Consider the following 18153-nt stretch of genomic DNA (forward strand, 5'->3'; position numbering starts at 1 on the left):
TTTTTTTTTTTTTAGGGACCCAGAGGTGAAAAGGGCTTTAGAGGTGAAACTGTAAGTTTAACTAAATTTGTGATTATAGTATCCCTGACACTAGGCTATTAGCTCCATGAAAGCAAGAACTTTGTTAGAGTTATTCATTATTATGTCTCTGATACTTGTGGAAAACAAAGTGTCAGTTGTCAGGAAGTATTATAGAATTAACCTGTGTGGTATATTGCAGTGAAATCAGACAAGCCCTAAACATTTTAAGAACCCGCCAAGCACATTCTCCCCAGATCATCGTATGAAATGGAGCATTTGCTTTGTCAGGCATCAGGAGAGGAGGTGTGGGTCTTCTTCACCAGTTCCAGAACAAGAGCACTGCCACGTCACTTTAGGTATATACCTACTATGTCCAGTCAACACCAAAGAGAGCTTCAAATCATTAGTTATTTATTTCAGCCAATTAGAAGCAATGGTGAAAGGATGGGCAAAAGGTACACGGCACTTTTGTAACCTAAATAGCTTGTACTGGCACTATTTCCAGCATTTCTAGGATGCCAGTTCTTCCAAGTTAAAGAAGATATTTTGTAAAGGAGCCACTTCCCCAGAGATTGTGCTGAACTTACTTTTTAACAAATTTTCTATTGTGTGTATTTAAGGTATACAACATGATGTTATGGGATATATATAAACAGTAAAAAGGTTGCTATAGTGAAGCAAATTGACATATTCATCATCTCACATAGTTACTTTTTGTTTGCTTGTTGTTGTGGCAAGAGCAGCTAAAATCTACCTAGTTAGCATGGGATTCATGCTGAACTTATTAAAGCCACAGCCATAAACAGTGGGCAGGCATGGAATGAAATGACGAAGATTGAAACAAAGTACATAAGGCCCATAAGAATAAACTTAAATATAGCAATAACGACTTGATTCAGAAGTAAGGAGATTACACAGTGACAGCTGAGATTTTTGCTTCTCATCGTAGGGTATGCTTGGGAGTCAGAATAAGGATGTTACAGTTATAATAATTAGCTTAAAACGGAAAATTATGTGATTTCAGATAGCCTACAAATCCTCAAAGGGCATTCAAATACATGTGTGTGTTCGATTTGTAGAAACGTGACCCCCACCTTTTCTCAGCAGACTTGATATAACAGGAAGCAAGAGCACATGCACACAGTGAATCCACATCTCCCAGGAGGAACGAAAAGGGGAAAGGAAAAGCAGCGAGGCTTGGAATTATCCCAGTTTCCACACCTGTCTGGCTCTGCGTGCCTCTCTGACGTCCTCTCCAAGTACTCTGGCTGGAACATAAGTTTCCATCAGGATTAGGAAACCCCAAGTACCTACGACAATGTCACAAGCATTTCGTGTAGAAAAAACATTGGGTGGTTCTGATGGATCACAAACTCAATGAATTATGACTGCGATCTTGGGTTGTGCTGGTAGAAATATAGCATCCAGAATAAAGCAGGTAGTGGCGCCAGTCAGGCAATCCCTAAAGAGAAGCAGGGACCAAAGTAAAGCACATTCAGAGAAGGACTCTCAGATTGGTGAAGGATCTGAGGGAGCCATGTCCTGGAAAGACCAGTTGAAATATCTGGGATGTTTAGCCTCTTGCAGATTCTACTGCCTGATCACATCCCTTCCCTAGTCCTTTCTGTTCTCTTCTCTCTTCCTGGCTTTTGTACCTACTATTTCTCTACCATACTCTTTATGTATGGTGGAGAGTTCCTACTCATCTTGAGGTTTTGATTTAAAGATCTTTACTCAGGGTGGATTTGCTGATGTTTTGGTCCCACCTGACTCCCACCCCTAGACATAATACCTAGTACCAGGACCTAGTACACTGCCTGGCACCTGTCCTTCAGTTCGTTACTTAAATGTCCTCTTATCAGAGAGGCTTTCCCTGACCTGCCTATGTGAAACAGCAATGCTCCCACCTTCTTCCTTACCTTTCCTTAACCTGTGTCCTTACCACTGACATATTGTATATTCATTTGGTTTTTTTGTTTATTATATCTCCCCTCACTAGAGTGTAGGCTCCATGACACAGACATTTTATCTGTTATTATTGGGTTTTTTTGCAAACACTGTGTCCCCAACACCTGTCTTATAGTTGGCATTCAATAAATATTTAATGATTTATTGGTAAATGAATTAGAGAAGGTTTTGGGTATTGGAACATGATAGTTGTTTTCAAATATTTGAAAGGTTGTCTTACAGAAGAGAGCATAAAAATAATATGACTAACTCCAGAGGATAAAATCAAAATGATTTATTTAATGAATTGTATTTTCAGTTTCTGTGCTCAGCTCCCTGGGAAACAGCGAGCTCCATGAGGGCGTCGGGGTGGGGAACTTGCGGCCTCAGGGCCACATGTGGCCTTCCAGATCCTTGAGTGGGACCTTTTGACTGAATCCTTTCAATAAAGGGATTTGTTCTGCAGAGTTTGGATTCTGTCGAGGGTCCACACCTGGGGATCTGGAGGGCCACATGTGGCCTTGAGACCGCAGGTTCCCCACCCCTGCTGGGGGCCTCAATGTAGTAATGAACTGCCTAATATTATAACACTGCACAACAAGACAGTTTTACAAGATAGTGAGCACCTTTCACTGAAAGCCTAGTGAATCCCTCTGAGTTACTGCACTGGTATTCCTGCACAGAGGAGGGAACTATTAATAAAAGAGATACCTTTTACATCCCTTCCAGAGCTGAGTGTCTGTGATTCTACATAAAAGAAAAATAGATAAGCTCCCCCCACAAAAGAACTAACAAAGGCATAGAACATAAAGGAGTGTTCCTGACAGTGGAGGTTTATTCCCATCAGCTGAAAGTACTATTGTGAATCCATCCACTTCTCTCATTCTTTGTCACTGGCACCTTGTCCAGAGCATCATGATCTCTCTCTTGGACTCCCGACTTCTTTTCATTGCTTCCACTTTTCCCCACTATAGTCTACTCTCTACATAGCAAATAGAGTGATACTGTTAAAGCATAAATCAGGTTATATCACTCCCCTCTTTAAAACCTCCCTTTGACTTTTTCTTGCACTTAGAATAAAATCTAAACTTCCTTACGTTGGCTTACAAGAGCCCCTGCTTGCCTCTCCAGTCTCACAGTATTCCACGTTCCCCATGCCAACTACATGGACCTTCTTTCTATTCTCTGGAATATGCCTTTCTTTAACCTAGAAAATTCTTTCACATACTATTCAAATGATTGATTTTTTCTCAATATTCAGGTCTCCAGTCAAATATCATCTTAGAGAAGCATTCTCTGACCACTCTATCTCATTATTTCTGGTCATTCTCTTTCATAATATCCTATTTTCTTCATAAAACATAGCACTATTTGGAATTGTTTTCTGTTTTCTTCACTATAATATAAACTTTATGAGAGCAGGAAACTTTGTCTGGTACATTGGTTATCAGTGTCTAGAACAGAACCTGCCATATAGTAGGTATTATTTGGTAAATAAATTGATAGATAAATGAAACTATGGCCTAAAATTAAAAAGTTAACAGCCTTTTCCACTTCTAGTCTAGTAAAGTAGCATTTCATGAATTAACATGCTTAATAGTTTTTTGCTCTGTGGATTACCACAGTTCTCTTCATAAATATGGTACAAATCCCAGTACCCAAGGGAGAGGGGGAACAGGCACAGTGGCATAATGTAGGCAATTAAATCCTACTGAAAGAAAGTATTAACTGGCACATTAGAATTATGAGTTTATTCCGTTTTTATTGTTGAATAACTGATGCTAAATATCTTTTTATCACCTCTTTTCCTTTGATTTTGTTATAGTTTAAGGAGCTTTATAAAGGTAATCTTTTAATTCCTAGAGATCATTCTGCAATTACTTTAATCCATAAAATGTGCCATTAAACCTTTTTTTTCTTACGTTCTATGGAAAATTTGGTAACATTTCTTATACTCTCATTAGATCATTTTCAGTACATCTGACAGGTTTTTTTTCTTTAAGAGGACAGTTTAAGTATTGACTGGCTAAAACTCTTGGTCAGTTACTCTGTTTCAGAATATAATATCTTCATGTCCGTCAGTCTTAGATAATACCAGTAAGTGGGGCATTTTGGAAATGGATTTTATTAGCTAAAACTTACTGTATTGAGATAAATAAGACACTTAACTCTTTGTACAAAGATCAGAGTTACAACAATCTATCAAATTGGCTTTATCAATCTTATTTTTAAATTTTCAATGAAGCTGATATAAGAATTTATAAAGCTATGCTCTTCTTAACAAGTTTTATACCTAGACCAAAGAATGATTCAGTGATTTCAAAAAAATACAAAGAAATTTATAGCTCATTACACAACGCATGAAAAGTAAACTCTTTAGCATAAATTTGAGTTTCTTCGTTAGAAAGCTTCATATATTCTACAATTTAACATTGTAAACCCTACAATGGATCCCAAGTGGGTCTTTTCCACCACTGAGAGAGTTGTTTCTGTATTGCCATCTATAAAAGAGTTTCTTTCCTTTCTGTTCTGTGCTTGTTCCTTATCTGCCTGCCTATAGGTTATTTTAAAAATAAATCCCTAGATTCATATATATTCCCCAAACATAGCCAGAGTTTTGTGGCATCCAAAAAAAACTCCTTGCAGATAGCAAGTAGAATTCTCTCCTGTTCCCCTACTTTATTATGTTATTGACAAATTAATCATGAAAGGTTACAAAAATTTCCTGGTTTCTATGAGACCGCAGACACTTTTACAATATGATTTAGTAATTTTTAGAGTAAGTAATGCAAAGAGGATTGCTGAGAATAATGGGATACCATGGGTAATAAAATAAAATTTTAACTCAGAAATAATATATTACTGTCAATCATCTGAAAATGATTTTGGCAAAATGTCACAACTTGCAACATACCTTAAAGCAACAGAAGCATAAAAAAATACAGCCAATATCATACTGAACAGGTAAAAATTGAAAACATTCCCACTTAGAACTGGAACCAGACAAGGTTGCCCACTATCTCCACTTCTATTCAACATAGTGCTGCAAGTCCTTGCCAGAGCAATCAGACAAGAGAGGGGAATTAAGGATGTCCAAATGGGGGCAGAAGAGGTCAAACTCTTTGCTGATGATATGATATTACATGTAGAAAATCCCAAGGATTCAACCAAGAGACTCCTAGAATTGATAAATGAATTCAGTAAAGTCTCAGAATACAAAATCAATGTACACAAATCAGTGGCATTCATATACGCCAATAACAGTCAAGCCGAAAATCAAATGAAAGATGCAACACCTTTCACAATAGCACCAAAGAAAATTAAATATTGTTAAAAATGCCCATACTACCTAAAGTGATCTACAGAATTAGTTCAATCCCTATCAAAATACCACCATCATTCTTTACAGATGTAGAAAAAATAATTCTACACTTTGTAGGGAACCAGAGAAGACCTTGTATAGCCAAAACAATCTTAAGCAAAAAGAATAAATTGGGAGGCATCAGTCTACCCAACTTCAAGTTTTACTACAAGGCTCTAGTAAGCAAAACAGCATGGTACTGGCACAAGAACAGAGATATAGACCTTTGGAACAGGACTGAGAACCCAGATGTAAAACCATACTCATATTGTCATCTAATCTTTGACAAAGCAGATAAAAACATATACTGGGAAAAAGAATCCCTATTCAATAAATGCGCTGGGAAAACTGTATACCCACATGCAGAAGATTGAAACTGGATCCCCACCTCTTACCCCTCGCCCAAAAATCGCCTCACAATTAATGACAGACTTAAACCTAAGGCATGAAACCCTAAGAATTCTGGAAGAAAATGTTGGAAAAACCCTTATAGACATCATCCTAGGCAAAGAACTTATGAAGAAGACCCCCAAAGCAATCATAGCAGGAACAAAAATAAATAAATGGGACCTGATCAAATTAAAAAGCTTCTGCACAGCCAAGGAAACTATCAGTAGAGCAAATAGACAACCTACAGAATGGGAGAAAATATTTGCTTCCTACACATCTGATAAAGGCCTGACAATAAGAATCTATATAGAACTTAAGAAAATTAACAAGAAAAAAAATCAAACAACCCCATCAAAAAGTGGGCAAAGGACATGAACTGAAACTTTTCAAAAGAAGACAAATTAATGGCCAGCAAACATATTAAAAAGTGCTCAACATCTCTAATCATTAGGGAACTGCAAATCAAAACTACAATGAGATATCACCTAACTCCAGTGAGAATGGCCTTTATCAAAAAGTCCCTAAACGACAAATGCTGGTGTGGATGTAGAGAGACAGGAACACTCTTACACTGCTGGTGGGACTGCAAAATAGTATTACCCCTGTGGAAAGCAAATTGGAGATATCTAAAAGAGCTAAAACTAGAAATACTGTTTAATCCAGCATTCACACTACTAGGCATCTATCCAAAGGAACAAAAGACATTCCATAATAAAGACATCTGCACTTGAATGTTTATGGCAGCACAATTTGCAATTGCAAAGATGTAGAAACAACCCAAGTGCCCATCAATACATGAGTGGATTAATAAAATGTGGTATATGTATACATGGAATACTACTCAACTACAAAAAACAATGGTGAACTAGCACCTCTTATATTATTCTGGATACAGCTGGAGCCCATCCTTCAAAGTGAGGTATCACAAGAATGGAAAAACAAGCACCACATGTACTTGCCATGAAATTGGTACTAACTGAGCAACACTAAGGTACTCACATGGAAGTAATAGTCATTGGGTGCCGGTCAGGTGGGAGGGGGTGGTGGGAGTGGGTAAACTCATAACTAGTGGATGTGGTGCACACTGTATGGGAGAAGGACAAGCTTATAGCCCTGGCTTGGGCGAGGCAAAGGCATTATATGTAACCAAAATGTTTGTACCCCCATAATGTTCTGAAATTAAAAAAAAAAAAACAGAGACCAAAATCAGAATGAAGTTTTAGATTAGCTACTTCATTTTTACAGCATATTATTTAATGAAAATCAGTAAAAATTGAAGAATCACCTTGATGTTTTCTCAAATATTTCCTCTAAGTTAATATATCTTCACAATTCTTGAATAGCAGAATTATCTTATTTGCCTCCAATTTGAAAATGAAGAGGATGGTTTAAGCATTATAAGGAGAAATTATGTAAGGAGAAATATGTCCTAAATATTAACATATTAAGAATGTAAAGCATATATGTATATATTTCTTTTTAAAATTTATAGATAGTATAATTCATTCAAATAAAAAATTATCAAACTTTTAAAATTCAATTACACATTCCCCTTACATTCATATATACTTCAGATTTGAAATCTCCAGCCTGTATGCATGTTGTATGCCTTCTTTCACTAGATACAAAACATGAGGGAAAAAATTTGTAGAAGGCTTGAAAATCACAATTCTAAAGTGAACCTTGGAGATTATCTTCACCAGACCTGTTATATTACAGTTGAGATATCTGAGATCCAAATTTCAGCATCTCACTCAAAGATATATAACAAATTAGTTACAAAGACAAGACAAGAGCCCAGGTCTCCCAATTCCCATGCAATTGTGTTTTTCTATAAATCATAGTGCCTCTCAGAAAAAAAGGGTCAGGAGCAATTTGGGTGAGGAAGATCTCCACCTGTATCAAGAGTAGCCCAGCCACCCACATGACAGCTTGAGGGCAGATTCCTGTTGGCACTTATGCCTTGTGTCTTGTGATGCTCACTGATTCTATCCCAATTGCATTACTATCTAATAAATCTTATTTAATATTACTAAACTCTCAATTAAATCTTTTAAACCAATGATTCTTGACTAGGAGCCTTTTGCCCCCACCCACCCCAAGAGACATTTGGCAATGTCTGGAGACAGTTTTGGTTGTCACGAGTGGGGAAAAAGGGAGAGATATTAGTGGCATCTATTGAGTAGGCATGCTGCTAAACATCCTACAATGGAAGCTCTTCAATTTATAAATAAGAAAAGGGAAGCTCTCTACAGCTCAGCCAGCCTAAAGTAAAGACCATGAAGGTAAATAGAGATTACACTTACCTGAAGGAAATTACATAAAGAAGCAAAACGAAGGAACGTTCTAAAAGGAAAAGAATAACATACCTAGCTTCAAGGACCTGCAGTCATCAGTATTTTCAAATTCTGATGACAAAATATGTTACTTTTAGAAGATCATATGCAAATTCTGCAGTTAAGTAGAGAAAATCTATTTTCAATGGCAGTGCTTTCATGATAGTCAAATAACCACTATAACCATTTGCATTAATTTGGTTCCCCTTTAGAAAAATAACATAAGCAATTATAGTTTTGTTATAAACTTCTTTATATAGTGTAAGAGTGAATCACTTCTCCTTAATGGTGCATGAACTAGCGTAATAAAAAAGAACTAATAAAATATTATATTGTTGGAATCATCCTTTGTTTTACTTAGCTACTTGTCATATTGTATGCAGTTGTTACCTTGGGGTTGCCCTGCCCTGTCTTGCTGGGTTTGAAGTATTTTATTTGATCACATTTGTGGTGATCTAACTTGTTCTGGATAACAAGCAGAAATGAACTTAAAACCAGCAGTAGAAATAGTTTCTTCATTCTTCTATGATAAATTCCTCTTTCAAAGTCAAAGATAGGACAAATATTTTGTACTGAACCATTGGTGAGATTTTGCAAATATCATAAATATGCTAAGTGGGGTAAATATCACACTGTTTATTATTTTTACAATGTTGATCCCAAATGGAGCAACTTACATAGCCAAATTCACTTTGAACCTCTGTTTATTTAAAACGCTATCTCAACATGACATTTCTGAAACTTACTTAGTTTCTGAGGTACAATTTTTGTACATTCTCTGCTTAAAATTGTAATCATAGGCCGGGCGCGGTGGCTCACGCCTGTAATCCTAGCACTCTGGGAGGCCGAGGTGGGCGGATTGTTTGAGCTCAGGAGTTCAAAATCAGCCTGAGCAAGAGCGAGACGCCGTCTCTACTAAAAATAGAAAGAAATTAATTGGACAACTAAAAATATACAGAAAAAATTAGCCGGGCATGGTGGCACATGCCTGTAGTCCCATCTACTTGGGAGGCTGAGGCAGGAGGAGAATCGCTTGAGCCCAGGAGTTTGAGGTTGCTGTAAGCTAGGCTGACACCACGGCACTCTAGCCTGGGCAACACAGTGAGACTCTGTCTCAAAAAAAAAAAAAAAAAAAAATTATAAACCGTGCAAACTAAGAAATGTCCATCAGGCATAGTGTTAGAGTACTCTATACTTTTTAAGTTACTATGTGTTGTTTGTTCTATCACAGTATACTTACAATCAACAGCTTTGGCAATAAAAGATACATAATACTAAGTCAAGCATAGTATCAACATTATTCAATACTCATTTGAAGATAAATTTTTCTTTGCCATCTTTTAACTATGCTCTGAGTTTGATTCAATATAGTCTTAATATTCAATTGACCATCAAAGAAGTTAATTTTTAGCAGATGTACAAGGCCTTCAAGTATTCTTAGCTGTTATTACTGTTGTTTCATTTTCAAAAAATGTCAACATAACTTTTGACATTTACTATACACATTTTAACTTTTCTAATTTCTAAATTAATACTTACTAATTTTAACAGCATTCATTCATTTAATTATTCAATAAAAATTATCGTATATCTACTGTGTTTAAGCACTATTCTTGTTTCAGAAAATGAAAAGGTAACTAAGGCACTTTAAGGTTTCTTAGAGCCTTTCTGGTATGTTCTGGAATACAGAAAGAGAAGTGGTTAGTTGAGCAGGGGAGAAGTGGCACAGGTGTTAAGAAAGGTGGGTGTAGAGTTTTAAAGAAGTGTTGGAAGAGGAATGGCCTTCAACAAGTAGAAAAGATAGGGAGGAACATTCCTGGTCAAGTACATAGCACATGCAAGACGATGCCTGTGTGAAAGAACTTGGACAACTGAGAGATCTACAAGTAGTTGGTTATAGATGGTGGGTAGGATGTGTCGGGGGAACTAAGTGGAGGTGAGGCCCAGACCTTGAAGAAGAGGCCGCTGTGCACACTGACTACAAGCATATTCTTTTGTATTCAGTTGACTTGTATTTTAATCCTACCTCTGCCCCTTATTTGCTAGTTTATGTAACCATTCCGTTTTCTTAACTGTAAAATGGAAATATAGCACACAACTTGGTATATGCTAGGATCTCAATAAATGTTAGCTATCACTATTAAGATGTTTATACTTTATTCTCTAAACAATAAAGAGCCACTAAAGTATTTTAACTAAATAATGACATGATTAGATTTCCATTTTATAAGTAGAATGTAGTTAACTTAGTGGAGAGGATAAAGTCAGGAAGTCAAATTAGGAGTACAGGTAAAAACATTATGTCACAGCACAGGCTGCTGTAACAAATTACCACAGACTGGGTGGCTTAAACAACATTTATTTCTCACAGTTATGGAAGCTGGAAGGTCCAAGATCAAGGTGCCAGCAGATTTGGTACCTGGTGAGAGCCCTTTTTCTAGTTTGCAGAAGGTTGCCTTATTATTGTATCCTCACGTGGTGGAGACAGAGAGATCATCTCTTGTGTCTCTTCTCATAAGGGCACTAATCCCTTTCATGAGGGCTCCAGGCTCATGCCCTAATTACCTCTCAAAGGTCCCACTTCCAAACACCATCACATTGGGGATTAGGGTTTCAACATATGAATTTAGGGGGAACACAAGCATTCAGTCCATAGTACATGGTTAACACTGAACTAAGGCAGTTGCTGTGAGGATGAAGAAATTTGGAGGTGAAATCAACAGCAGTTGGTAACAATTTTATAGGTAGATGAAGGAAAACGAAGTGTCTAAGAGCACTGAAGTTTGTATGTTTGATGATTAGGTGGGTGGTAGGTAGAAATAACAGGAAAAACATGCTTAGACCATATCAATATTTTTAAATGTTACATTTATAATAGTTTATTAAGTAATCCAGTTTCTAGTAATAACAATAAAACAGGAAAGAAAATATCCAGCTTGTTCATGAACATGGGTGATAGATAGCTAAGTACAAGAGCATATAATTTCAAAATACTAAAACAAATTTTAAATTGTGTGACTTACCTGAGGCAAAAAAGCAATGACAGTAGCTGCATACTAGTTCTCTTCTCAACCAAAAGCATAATGTATGCGTATTGTGTCTGTCTCCTTTCTTCCAGGGTCCTCAAGGACCAAGAGGTCAACCAGGGCCTCCGGTGAGTTTATTTACATTTATATCTGTTTACCATTGATGCTTATATGCTTGGCTCATTTGGGATGTCTACTGAATAAATAATTTTTAAAATTTGTTATGTTCTAGGGTCCACCGGGAGCGCCAGGCCCAAGAGTAAGTTTTCTTGGTTTGGTTTTATCTTAATATGTCATATTAACTTTTTAAAGCTTCTTCTATTTACTCACTGTTAAAAGGTATCCCTCTTGCATACCTCTCTTCTTTTTCCTAACCTGATATGGGGCTGGCCCAACTACATTAACTTGTTAAGTCCAAGCCTCAGACTTCTTATCTATAAAGTGGAGATGGTATCTCCTACTTTCTTGGGTGGTTTTAAGTATCACGTAAGAAGCAAAGCATTCAGCACAGTGTATGACACATGATATGTGCTCAAAAAATGCTCATTCTCTCCATTTTCTTCCTACTTCTAGGTCCTCACTCTCCCTTTTTAAATGTTCTTTTTTTGCCAGCCAGAGTTATCCACTTCTTAGGTTTTACATTATTCCTTCTGAGTTGCTAGTGGCTACAGAAGCCTTCAGATTTCTCATGCATTTGCTTGTTATCTACTACAGACTAAAGCTTGCTACCCTTGTCTTTGAGGCAACACTTGTTTCTGCTATTCTTTTGGTTTTCCTTATGCTTGGCATCCAGTCTTATTTTCAGCAATCCTTGTCTTCCTGCTCCCGAAAGAGGTCTCGCTCCACGCTAACCTTACTCACACCCCATCCTCCAGTCTCCTAGTCAAATACAGTGGTCCCTGGTCACATTTCCTGCCTAAAGAAGAGCCACTATTGCTACACTGTCCCAAACAGTGTTCAGTCCTAGGCCTTCTAAGCCTTACTTATTTTCACATGCTGCTCTGGTGTCATTTAGATCTCCGATAGCTCTAGGGGTGGTTCACTGTGGTCCACTCTCAACACATCAGGAACTCTTCACTTCTCTCAGTTTTTCTCTGGGGCAAGGAATAACGTTCAAGCAAAGTGCAATGGGAAAACTGTCCCCTTGAGAACAGGAGACCCAATTCTCTATGATTTCTTTAAATAATTCCCATTTCTGGCCGTCTGACTGATGGAGATTGAAGCATTCCTGCGTGAACATCAATGGGAATGGAATGTCTTTCTTCAAATCTTCAAATCACTGTCTACTTCTCTGTTCTTCTTGTCCCCCTGAGTCCCCACAATGCATGGGTTAAAACTACTCTCATCAGTTGCCTTCCCAGCTTATAATGACTTTGATATATCATAGCTGCCTTCCCAAGAAAGAACAAGTTCTAAAGAACCATACATTGCTGGAAAATTAGAGAGGTGTTTAGTGGAAATTTTCACTAATTTAAATGTCATTTAAATTCCTGTCTCACTTGGAAAATGTATATGTTCCTATACAGCCAAAATGAAGTAGGACGTGTGACAGATTTTTGATATGAGCAAAATGTGGATAAAAATACATATATACATGGAGGAAGTATTAGGAAGATTAAAAAAATGTATGTGCTTGACACATTATAGGTACTCAATAAATATTAGTTTCCTTCTTTTCTCCCTTTCTCTTCTTTCTATCTTCCTTCTTGGTCAATATGAAAACATGTTTACATATATAATACTGTTTTTCTGGAATTTACAGAGTCTATTGTAGGAAAGTGGCAGTGGTAACACTGAGAATAAGACTTCTAGAGCAGAAGTCTAAATGACAATGAGAAAACACCTGCTTGTTCTTTCAGTCAGCTTATCATCGTACCTTCCATGAAACTCTTCTTAATTCTATCCCCTCATCACACTGCAAGATTTTAAATAATACTATGTGGCATCTCTGGAAATTAGATTTTTTCCCCCAACCTAAATTTGGTGTTATTGCTCTTTATTGTTATTGTTTGTTTGTTTAGTGACTTTTCTGAATTTTATAAAATCTATATTCATTGACATGTGTGAGCAATGGTGTCTCTGCTCAGTTAGCTTAGTGGGCAGCTATTAGTAATTTTCTTAAGAGATTTTCTTAACCGGTAAGTCTCCCAAGATAGATCACTTCCTCTTCTTCATTTATACTTACTTACTTATTTTCATGTTTGTCTCCCCAATTAGATTGCGAACTCTCTGAAGTTAGAGATTGTTTTGTTTTTTTTTTTTTTTTGAGACAGAGTCTCACTCTGTTGCCCAGGTTAGAGTGCCGTGGCATCAGCCTAGCTCACAGCAACCTCAAACTCCTGGGCTCAAGTGATCCTCCTGCCACAGCCTCCCGAGCAGCCGGACTACAGGCATGCACCACCACACCCGGCTAATTTTTTCTATATATTTTTAGTTGTCCAGCTAATTTCTTTCTATCCTTAGTAGAGATGGGGTCTCGCTCTTGCTCAGGCTGGTCACGAACTCCTGAGCTCAAACAATCCACACGTCTCGGCCTCCCAGAGTGCTAGGATTACAGGCGTGAGCCACCGTGCCCGGCCGAGACTGTTTTTTTAATTTATTTTCTAACTAAGTGTTTGTTGGATGAAAGCAAGCATGCATGCATGAATACAAAATAGGTCACATTTCTCAGGAAATTTCAGTGGAAATCCTCCAAACTAGAAGATTCCACTGTAACAACACTTGTTATTTTCTGTTTTGTTTTGTTTTGTTTTGTTTTTAATAGCAGCTGTCCTAATGGTTGTGGAGTGGTATTTCATGGTGGTTTTGATTTGCATTTCCCTAATGATTTGTGATCTTGAGCATATTTTCATGTGTTTATTGGACATTTATGTATCTTCTTTGGGCAAATATCTATTCAAGTCCTTTGCCCATTTTCTGAATTGGGTTGCTTGTTTGTTTTGTTTTGTTTTGAGACAAGGTCTCACTCTGTCACCCAGGCTACAGTGCAGTGGTGTCATCATAGTTCATTGTAACTTCAAACTCCTGGGCTCAAGGCAGCTCTCGCCTCAGCCTCCCCAGTAGCTAGGACTACAGGCACATGCCACCATGCCTGCCTAATTTTTTTTTACTTTTTTTTAGAGATGGAGTCTCACTATATTGCCCAGGCTGGTTTTGGCTTTTATTTATCTGGGAATGTTTTAATTTTTCCTTCATTTTTAAAGGAGAGCTTTACTGGATATAAAATTCTTAGTTGATAGTCTTTTCTTTTAGCACTCTGAATATGTTATTCCATTACTCCCTCACCCTTATGGTTTTTGTGAGAAATTAGCTGTTAATCTCCTTGAGGATCTCTTGGACATGATGAGTCTCCTGTCTTTCTGCTTTCAAGGTTCTTTATTTGTCTAAAGCATTCAACAGTTTGATTATCGTGTGCCTAGGGAAGTTTGTGGAGCTTCTTAGATGTGTAGATTAGTATTTTTCATCACATTTGGAATGTTTTAAGCCATTATTTCTTTGAATATTCTTTTTGTCCCTTTTTCTCTCCCCTTCCCTTCTGAAACTCTGATTATGCATATGTTGGTATGCTTGATAATGTCTGATGGGTCTCTAAATCCCTGTTCATTTTTCTTCATTATTGGTTTCTTGCTACTCCTCAGACTGGATAATATCAACAAATTTATCTTCATGTTAACTGATGCTTTCTTCAGCCTATTGAAATTTACTGTTGAGCCTATTTGGTAAATTTTCATTTTAGTTATTGTACTTTTCAGCTTCAGAATTTCTATTTGGTTCTTTTCTATAATTTCTGTCCCTTTATTACATTCTCTATTTGGTAAGACATGTTTGTCATACTTTCCTTTAGTTCTGTGGACATGGTGTCCTTTAATTTTTTGAATAGACCTAAAATAGCTAACTTAAAGTCCTGGTCTATTAAGTCTAACATCTGGACTTCCTCAGGGACAGTTTCTATTGATGGCTTTTTTCCCCTGTATATGGGTCATACTTTCATTTTTTTTGCATGTCTTGTAATATTTTTGTTGAAAAATGGACATTTTAAATAATACTATGTGGCATCTCTGGAAATCAGATTTTTTCCCCCAACCTAAATTTGGTGGTATTGCTCTTTATTGTTATTGTTTGTTTGTTTAGTGACTTTTCTGAATTTTATAAAATCTATATTCATTGACATGTGTGAGCAATGGCGTCTCTGCTCCGTTAGCTTAGTGGGCAGCTATTAATAATTTTCTTAAGAGATTTTCTTAACCGGTAAGTCTCCCAGTTTTTGCGAAGGGGTTCTGTGTGCACTCTGGGGCACCTCTTCAATGCTAAGCCAGGCAATTGACAACTACAACTATGCCTTAGCCTTCACTTCTGCTGTCACAGAGCCTCAAAGTCAATTAGAGGGGAGGGCTTAGGGCCTTCCTGGTCTTTCCTGAGTATATGTACAGCCCTATGCATTTGCATGGATTTCTAGATTCCCAGAAAGATGTCTGAGCTTTTCAAAATCTCTACGGACATCTCATTCCCCACTTTTTCTTGTAAGCTTTTTGGTTAGCCTATTGTTTGCTCCAATTGTTTTCTACTGCTTCTGGCAGCCACAGAGTCAAACAATTGTCTCTAAATGTTTTTGGAAAAAGCTCCCGGGGAAAAGGCTTTTTGCATTGGATGATCTGAGTCAGGGAACATAAAGACAGACTTGCAAGTGGTGACTTCCAGGAAGCCACCAGACAGGTCAAATAATGACAATACCCCAGAAATGAGTCTTTGAAGCAATGCCAGCCCCATTCTGTTTCTTCCCATGGCTTCGGGCTGGTGGTTTTCATTGTGGTTGCAGGCTGTTAGTTTTGTCAAAAGACAAATTACAACAAATTTAGTTTAAAGGTCTAATTGGCTTTTATTTGAGATTCTAGAATCAGATAACACTTCATTCTATAAAATAGAATGAGTGTTCCAATGGCTGAGCAAAGGAGGTTGGCTTTATAGGCAGAAAAGGGCTAAAGAAAGCAGAAATGAAAAACCAAAAGAAGATTGGTCATTTCAAAATTACTCTCCTTATAGGTTTAAAACAGAGAGGGGACTTCCTCATTACCTGACTCAGGTTGACTGGAATCTCCTGATCTTTGAAAAACTGGCCCATTTCAAAGTTCAGTTTGATTATACATGGTACTTAGCACAAGTAACTCCATTCTGGTTTGGTCTGGTCTTCTGGGGCCTAGTGGAGGAGGCTGGTCCAAAAAAACGGCCACCCATAAACTGTAACAATTTTCAAGACTACTACAGAGCTGGAAAGATGAGCATGGGAACAGGGCAAGTTAAAATTCCATAAAGCTCACTGCTCTTACTGAGGGTCACCTCTCTTTTGAAAAATAAATGCTCCTCAGAATTCTTCCAGCATTTTGTTAATCTCTATAATTCTGAAAACTTGGTGCTAATTTTTGCCAATTTTCTCATTGCTTTTATAGAAGAAAGAATTCTGAGAGGTCCTTACTCCACCATTTTTGCTGTCTCCTAAATCTCTCATCTTGAGTACACATCTTTTTAATATTTTGTGTGATGAAATGGAAGAACATATAAAGCATTTATGCTGCACACTGAAGTTTAGTAGTTGCCTCAAATAAAAGCACTGTACAACTGTTTGAGTTGCAAAGTCAACTAACTGCTTTTATCATGGAATGCCATTTTTACTTGACAGACTACCAGTGTTATTTTTTTTTAATTTCAAAATATTATGGGGGTTCAAACGTTTTGGTTACATAAATTTCCCTTGTACCATTTGAGTTAAAGCCACAAGTGTGCACTTCCCCCAGATAGAGTGCATTGCACCCATTAGGTGTGAATTTACCCATCTCCTCCTTCCCTCTCCCACCTGCTTGATTTCTGATGAATGTTATTAATATTTCCATATATGCACATAAGTGTAGATCAATTCGTTCCAATTTAATGGTGAGTACATGTGACTACCAGTGTTATTAAGAAATGAGTATTTGACAGAAGTTTTCTTGAAGATGAATGAAGTAAGCCTGTCATTTCAAGGAAAATAACTGACAGAATTTGATGCTAATGATAAATTTTAAGCATTCAAGTAAAAATACAAATTGGGGAAAACTTGTATCTATCACTATGAATTTGACAGCTTTCTAGTACTTACGTTTCTCTCATAAGCAATTATGTTAACAAATGTCATTTTTTACTTTAAGTAATGACATGTGTCAGTATTTGAAAGATCTCTGTAATTCCATGAATCCATATTCTCTGAATGATCAATGCATGATGTTAACAAAATCATGCATAGGAAAAAGATTCTGTCAAAGTGTAAGATAGACCATTGATCTTAACGTAAAAGAGTACAAAAAGTTCATTGGTATGGGTTCAGTTTTCATATTGCAACTAACCTTTAGGAAACTACTACTTGTCAAGTTGTTGAAGAAAATCCATAATTATCTGAAGAAAGCTACTAACGTACTCCTCTTTTTCCAACTGCATGTCTCTATGATCCCAGGTTTTCTTCATATATTTCAACTAAAATAACATAGCATGACCAATTGAGTACAAAAGCAAATATGAGAATTTAGCCATCATCTATTAATCCAGGCATTAAAGAGAAGTACAAACGTGTAAAACAGAGTCACCCTTCCCACTTTTTTTTGTTTTTGAAAATACAATTTTTATAAAAATGTTTTAATTAATTAACATGTAATGAGTTTGTTGTTATTTAAAGCAGGTAACACATAAATAGTTTTAAAATTTATGTTTTGATTTCTACAATGGTAAATATCAAAAGTTATAACTCACATAAACAAAAGTTTTTAAAGGACCTTAATAATATTTAAAAGTGCAAAAGGATCCTGATTCTGAAGAGTTTGAGAACGGCTTTGCTAGGTTTTCTGATTAAAGCCCTTAATCACCAACAGGGGACCAAGTGGAAAATATAAAGGTGGCTATTGTTTGGCACTTAATTCAGTTTCCCATATTTAGTGCCAAGATTTTTGTGTGACCCATATCCAAAACCTGCCCATTCACACAAGCAAGTTGATCAGAATTACTTAATCTGCAGAAAACATTTTAGGCTAATCTTTTCTGTTTCTTAAAT

General features: G+C 36.9%; 1 protein-coding gene across 1 annotated transcript in view; it reads left to right on the forward strand.

Moving 5' to 3' along the window:
* The window catches only part of COL24A1 (collagen, type XXIV, alpha 1), a 342918-nt gene that overhangs the window by 311531 nt on the left and 13234 nt on the right, over nt 1-18153 (forward strand). The window contains exons 52-54 of the mRNA XM_012661028.1: nt 16-51; nt 11174-11209; nt 11314-11340. Of these exons, the coding sequence (XP_012516482.1) occupies nt 16-51; nt 11174-11209; nt 11314-11340 (99 nt within the window). The remainder of the gene's footprint in view (nt 1-15; nt 52-11173; nt 11210-11313; nt 11341-18153) is intronic.

This window comes from Propithecus coquereli, unplaced genomic scaffold (assembly GCF_000956105.1).
Source record: "Propithecus coquereli isolate 6110/MARCELLA unplaced genomic scaffold, Pcoq_1.0 Scaffold7, whole genome shotgun sequence".
Taxonomy (NCBI): Eukaryota; Metazoa; Chordata; class Mammalia; order Primates; family Indriidae; genus Propithecus; species Propithecus coquereli.